Genomic DNA, 6903 nt, shown 5'->3' with positions numbered 1-6903 from the left:
GTGGGGGGGTCTCTTGGGGGGACTTTATGCAGGCGGCATGTGGCGGCGGATGAGGAGCAGCTGTCTCAGCCCCTAACACGGTTATTGAGTGCGTCTTCCCTCTGCCCCTGCCCTTTTCTCTCCATCCCCAAACCTCTGCTCTGGGAACTGTCTTCTGCAGGGATCCCAGGGACCGCCTGGACTTCCAGGACCTCCCGGCCCCATCGGCGCTCCTGTAAGTAGAAGCTGCTGCTGGAAGGGGTTGTGTTGCTGTCCTAGGGGACTGGGACCCAGGCCCTGTGACAGGTCCCTACCCCACATCTGTGCATAAATACAACTTGGAGCATGTGGTCAGAGAGGCCCACACCTGGGCTGCCGTCTCCATCACGTCTGCTCCCAGAGGGGAGGGTGGCCTTCGCGCAGGTTCTGGGTGCTTCTCCTGAGGACAGTGTGTGCATGGAGGGCAGGGCAGTGGCCCTCTCCCAGGGGAGGGGGAGGAATGTGGCTTCAAGGGGCCCTGAGTCTCAGGTTCAATTCCTTGGTTCCATGATCAGATGGCAGTGGGGACTGACTCCGGGGCCACCTTGCTGCACTCGGCCAGCTGAGCTCAGGTCTTAGCTGGGGGTACCTGGATAATCCAGGGATGGGGGGACCAGCCCCAGGGGCTCTCATCCAGGCAGGGGCCGAGCTCACCACCCAGGCCCGAGGGAGAAGCAGGCTGCCGTGGGGAGGGAGACAGACCTTCACCACCATCCCAGGCGAGCAGGCTGTCCCGGGGCCTCAAGCTCAGTGCAGAGAAGCTGGACGGGGCTGTCTGCGTGTTACTCATCCTCCCTTCCCTTCCAGGGTCTCCATGGAGAACGAGGGGAAAAGGGAGCCCGGGGAGAAAAGGTATTTACAGTCTGCTTCAGTTAGTTGTGCAGCTTTCTGTGGACAGCATGTGTGTGAGTGTGTGTGTGTGAACATGTGTGTGTGTGTGTATGTGTGTGTGCTATGGTAACTGAGGGCTGGTGCAGAGGAGGCATTAGCTTCTGACCCCAAATGTAAACTCTGGGCCCAGAAGGCCGTGGTCCCGGTACCTGCAGGGGTTGAGATCTCCTTGCAGAGACAGTTTGGGGTTTCCAGACCAGAGGGGTTTTAAAAGTGCCCAGGATTGGGATTCAAAAAGTTCCAGTTGCTGCTGGGGACTCACATCTTCCTTAGCAACTGGCCTGCATTCTCCATACCTCAGGGACGCTGACTGTCAACGGAGGGAGGGGGTGCAGGGACAGCTGTGGCTTTGGTGACCCACACAGCCTTGTGGACCGAGTGCTGTGACCTGACCTCAGCTGAGACTCTCCACGCCGAAGCTGGCTGTGCCTTCATATTGACGCCACCAGGTCACAAGTCATCCGCAGACCAGATCTTTCCATGGGTGGAGTGCTCAGGGCTCTGGGGGTGGGGAGAAGGACGGCATCCCACCTCCCCACCTCCCCGGACAGCAGCAGGCATCGAATTCCCAGGAATCCCAGGCCCATCCACTCACTGGGCTCCTTCAAATCAAAAGCTTAAAATTGGCCCTCTCGAGCTTAGCTGTGTTCCAGCCCCCTTTTCAGCACCTGCCCTGTTCCGTCTTCCTGGAGTACATGTTTCTCTCATTTATAGAACATTTCTAAAATATTAAGAAATTTAATTTTATTTCAAGCAACTTAACACACACACACACAGCCATATCTGGCAACAGGAAAAAAAACCAGCAGCCTGTAAGTGCACCATCCCACTGCAGCTGCAGCGACCACTCTGGCCCGTTTCTTGATTTCTTGCAGGACTCACTCCTGTGTCTCTGACGTCTTTCTACATCGTCACACGTGACGTGTTCTGCTTTGCGTACCCTCGTGTCTCCTCCTCCGGGTAGCATCTCCCCCGCCGTGCTGCTGCAGACGTCTATGATTTATCTTAAATGGCTGCACAGCGTCCCCGTGTGTGAATAGGCCATGATTTATGTGCTCATTCCCCTATTATCGATCAGGGAGGATTGTTTCCAGTTTGTCATGATTAAAAAATACTGCTTTGGTGAACATTTTCACACCAATGCCTTTATTTATTTATTTTTCCCAACTTAGGATGGTTTTCTCCGGCCGCTCCCTTAGAAGGGAGATTATGGTCAAAGGAGACGAATGTGTTGTGTGACTCAGGAAGCGTGTGGGTCCCCAAAAGGCTCTTCGGAAGGAGTGGGGCGAGAGCCAGGGTGACGCCCCTCACCTCAGGCCCCAAAGTGTGGTTTCTGTTTGTTCGGATATCAAACTTTCATCACTGCAGCTTCAACAGTGGAATCCCTTGCCCCGTGTGGTTGGGACGCGTGTCTCTTGGTTCTCTGGAGAGAGTTCTTGTGGCTCCGTGTGTCAGGTTTTGGGTGGAGGGCCTCTCTGTGGCCCTCTGCTCCTCCTCTGTACAAGGTGGGGACTGGGAAGTGACCATTCGGGTAACTGGGGGTCCAGGCACAGGCTTGATGGGCATCCCTGGTGCACAGGGCGACAGGGGTCCAATTTGAAGGTCCCCCCACTAGGAGCATGCAGGGTTTGGGGAACAGACGTGGCAGGAGGGCTGAGCCACAGCCCAGCGCCCTGCAGCCGCCACCTGGCAGGGAAGCTGGGGGAGCAGGGGGTCACCTGCAGGGCAGGCCCTGGAGAGGAAGTCCAGCCGTCAGCCATCAGCCTCAGTCTACAGCGTGGCCCAGGGGACGCCCTGCATGGTGATTTCAGAGCCAGCTTGCCGGAGTTTCAGGCTCAGCTCTGGGGTCTGCAAGCAATGTGGCCTTTGGAGAGTTCGTTTCACCTCTGAGTCTCAAGTGTCCTCAGTGTAGAGAGTAGCTATTATGTAAGGCTGCTATGAGGATTAAATGACCTAATGTTTGTAAAATGCTTAGAGCAGTGCTGGGCAACAGAGGCCATATTTACGGAGGGTGGGAGACAAGAAGAAGAGAAACAGCGAGGCATAGAGGATTGGCAGGGAGGCATAACCTGAGCACTGAGAGCTCTGCTTTGACTCTGATCCCCAGCTCCCTTGCCGATGTTCTCGGCGACTCTGGGGGGAGCTGGTTCCTTCTCTGCACCTCTGTTTTCCCATCTGTCAAACCAGATGCTTGGGCTGCATGATCTCTTGGGCTCCTTTCCAGTTCTTATATCTGATAAGTACTTAGAACAGTTTATTTTCTCGTGAACCTCCTAAATTTCTTAAATCAGCAAAAAGGAAGTTTCCATCTCCCCTCGAGATAGGCGCATCCCGCTGCCTGGCCTCCTAGAAGTGGAGCATGGCCAGAGAGAGCCAGTGCCCACCTGCCACCAAGCCCAGCTCTGCTACCGCCTGTCAGGACCTGCTCTGCGGGCTTGGGGTGGGTGGGCCAGCCTTGCTTTTGGCATCTTCCGGAAAGGCCCTGCCAGACACGAGGTATGGAGGCTCTGTGGACACAAGGACCTCCTAGTGACTGAGGGACAGTGAGGCCTGAATGGATTGTCCAGGGGCCGCTGGGCTCGGGGCAGTCAGCAGAGTGTACAGTGGGTCTACTCAGTCAAAAAGAGGGGTGCCCACTCCCTGGGGACCAGGGGATGGGCCCCCGCTCTGTCCAGAAGAGCGTGCTCTCTGGACAGCTTTGGCGGAGTGTGATGGGAACCTCCTGGGGTCCTGGGGAGGACATCCCAGGGTCCTGCCCTGTCTGGGGATGGAAGCCCGGGCGTTGGAGCACCAGCTTTGGGCTCAGCAGCCCATGGCTCTGCCACCAGCAGCTCTGGGACCTCCCTGCAGCTTCTGTGCCCCTTGACCCCCAGTACACGTAGAGTCCAGTCTACTCTGTGTGTGTGTCTCCTGGGGGGGTGTGTGTGTGTGTGTGTGTGTGTATAGGCAGGGGAGGGGCTCTCCTGGTGTGTGTCTCTGGTGTATATATGTCTCCTGGGGTGTGTGTGTGTGTCTCTTTCTCTCCTGGTGTGTGGGTGTGTGTGTAGACAGGGGAGGGGCTCTCCAGTTGTGTGTCTCCTGGTGTATGTGTGTGTGTCTCCTGGTGTGTGTGTCTCCTGATGTATGTGTGTGTCTCCTGGTGTGTGTGTGTGTCTCCTGGTGTGTGTGTCTCCTGATGTATGTGTATGTGTCTCCTGGTGTGTGTATGCGTGTCTCCTGGTGTGTGTGTGTCTCCTGGTGTGTGTGTGTGTATCTCCTGGTGTGTGTGTGTGTGTGTTTGGGGGGTTCTCTCCTGGTGCCTGGTGGAGAGTAGAGCACAGTGGAGCACTAAATGCCTTTGCTGCTCCTTCGTTTCTGTGCCTCTGACCCTGGACGTGTCCCTCCATTGTTCATCTCACTTTCCTTCCTTTGCCAGGGGGAGCAAGGCCTGGATGGATTCCCCGGGAAGCAGGGGGAGACTGGTGAGCAGGTAGGTGGGCAGGACAGGGTGGGGCCTGGGTCAGGCTCATAGGGCCTGTGGGCTTCAGTCTATCCTGCTCGGCTGGGGGCTTTGGGAGGCTTAATGACCAGCCCCCAGCTTGCCACTCATGGACTCCTCCACGCCAGAGTGGACGGATCCCAGAGAACACACCACTTTAAAACTGGTCTAACCGTAGTAACACGACAGCTGGTCATTAATGGGAAGACCACAGGCGATATGCGTGTGTTCAAAGTGATGGATGAGTTGCAGTCCTGTCCCCGAGACTAAAAGATTACAGACAGCCCAGATGCTCATAAATAAGAAACAAGTTGAATAAATCAGGGTGTGTATTAAATAAATACAGGGAATAATATGAAGCTGTGCAAATTAACGCAACTCTTAAAGTCCTGACACGGGTGTTCCGTGAGATGCATCCACGAGCCCACAGGGAACCACGTGGAGATGTGGGCCTGGGGAAGCTTTATAGCGACAAGTGCGGTCTGGGAAAACTTGTGGAGGGGCCCTTCTGGGGAAAAGGCCAGGAACAGATCTGGAGGTGTGTTACCCTCAGCCCTGCCTTTTCCACTCACTCCCCTGATGGACCCCATGTTCTCTTTCCAGGGAAGACCCGGCCCTCCTGGTGAGCCAGGGCCCCAGGGGGAGAAGGTAAGCCAGGTACTGGGGTGGGAGACGGCTCCCGATGAGCAGCTGTGGAGCTGCTCCCCTGAACAAATTGAGGCCTGTGTTTTGGGGGGTGGCCACGCTAGAGTTCTGGGAACGAAGGGCAGACAGAGGTGGTGAATCGTGCATTAGAACTCAGCCTACAAAAAATTTCTGGTTATTGTATTTAAACATGTTTTTCTATTTGGGGGAATAAAAATCCATCTAAAAAACAAATGAAAATCCCCATTATATAACATCTGGACATACTAAAATGTTGTGCTACTTAAATGGCTTTTTGGGCTAAGGCAGAGTAGGAGCAAATAGAAAAATCTTACAAATTCCTTTTCCTCTTTCTCTCCTTTGCAGCGTTTACTGTTTTTTTTTTTTTTAACCAGAATTATAATTCTGAAAATGTGCTGGGTATTTCATAAATAAAATAGAGGTTGCATCTCATCCTGCTGATCATCTGTGTTAGAACATTTTCACAACAAGGCTTATTAACTGAATTTGCTGCTTAGGATTTCTGTTATGCAAAGAACTGCATGTAAAATTGTGAAGCGCTATGAAAATGTATGAAGATAATAACCTTGCTAGGCCTTCAGGGTCACAAGGGAAATGGAGAAGGCAGGCTGTGCTCTGGATTTATGGCAGGAGGGGTGATGAGACCCAGCCCTGCATTTAGTACAAGAGAAAGAGTTTCTTTCAGATGATTAGGCCCTTAAGAAAGACATCAGACTTTGGGTCTGAGAATAGCCAGGAGAGAGACGGGGCAGCGGGGGGAGTCCGGCTAAAGCAGAGGGCTGGACCAGAAATGCGTCACTGCTCAGTGTCACACTGCAGAGCGCAGGTCAAGGTTACTGCCCGACTCGGATGCCTTCCCAGCACACGCTGGAAATGAAAAAGGCTGCTCTGACTCCTTCCAGAAACAGGGTATAGTTATAAATAAGACACCTGTGGGCTGAGAAAGCCTCTCTTTAGCAGTGGTGGCTGGAGAAGGTTGATCCCTTCCAGACTTGCTCACTTGAACTTCAGTTCTTGCCTAATTATTTTCTCTCTGTCTAAATATTTTTAGAGTTGAGATTTATATTGCTCTGTTATCTGGTGTCAGGATTTTAATGTATTCTTGAAGTTTCTTGACACCGAGGATGCTAGAGCCTAAAATAAGTAGTTTATTTCAAGTCACTAAGAGGGGATGGTTCTTAAAGTTTGGATCTAGGTGACAGCTCTTTCCCACTACTGCATGTGTGTGTGTGTGTATTATAAATTCCAACCTCCCCCTCATTTATAGAGATGTTTGGTCCCTCCTGATTGGGACCAAACTGATAGCTGAGTTTTCATTGCTTATTATGATGAATGCAGCAGAAGTAGGAAGACAAGGTCCAAGGGCCATGGTATGATTTGGAGCATTTGTTGGAAGGGTCTAGAAACCAGAGGTTCTTGGGTGATGATACAATGACTCTCAACTCATGTTGAAGGAATGTTACTGGGACAGATCTTGGCTGCTTTACAATTTGAAACAGTCATTGGGGCTATAGCTCAATATCAAAATAGTTCCCTATAATGAAATGCCTGTCATTTCTCTGCAGGGTGCCGTGGGTCCTGCAGGCCCCCCTGGGCTTCCAGGCTCTGTGGTAAGTGGTGCAGCCCCTAGAGGGTAAAATCCCGGACTCAGACACTGATCGTATTGTGTAGTTGGGAGAGTTGTTGCCTCTGAGAATGAGGAGGAACTCTTCTGATGACAAGAGAGTCTGAAGCTTTTGCACACTGAAAATGGGATAAAATCAGAGAAAAGTCAGAAATGGCTGTGCAGATGCCCACCATGGAGTGGAGTGAGGGTGACTGTTGAGAAGAGGCTGCCAGCTTTGCTGACG

General features: G+C 52.8%; 1 protein-coding gene across 1 annotated transcript in view; it reads left to right on the top strand.

Moving 5' to 3' along the window:
* The window catches only part of COL22A1 (collagen, type XXII, alpha 1), a 226139-nt gene that overhangs the window by 92347 nt on the left and 126889 nt on the right, over window positions 1-6903 (top strand). Inside the window, exons 16-20 of the mRNA XM_010834806.1 lie at window positions 161-214; window positions 826-870; window positions 4325-4378; window positions 4991-5035; window positions 6619-6663. Of these exons, the coding sequence (XP_010833108.1) occupies window positions 161-214; window positions 826-870; window positions 4325-4378; window positions 4991-5035; window positions 6619-6663 (243 nt within the window). The remainder of the gene's footprint in view (window positions 1-160; window positions 215-825; window positions 871-4324; window positions 4379-4990; window positions 5036-6618; window positions 6664-6903) is intronic.

The sequence above is a fragment of the Bison bison genome, unplaced genomic scaffold, assembly GCF_000754665.1.
Source record: "Bison bison bison isolate TAMUID 2011002044 unplaced genomic scaffold, Bison_UMD1.0 scf7180017864036, whole genome shotgun sequence".
Taxonomy (NCBI): Eukaryota; Metazoa; Chordata; class Mammalia; order Artiodactyla; family Bovidae; genus Bison; species Bison bison.
This window is presented reverse-complemented; position numbering and strand designations above follow the sequence as displayed.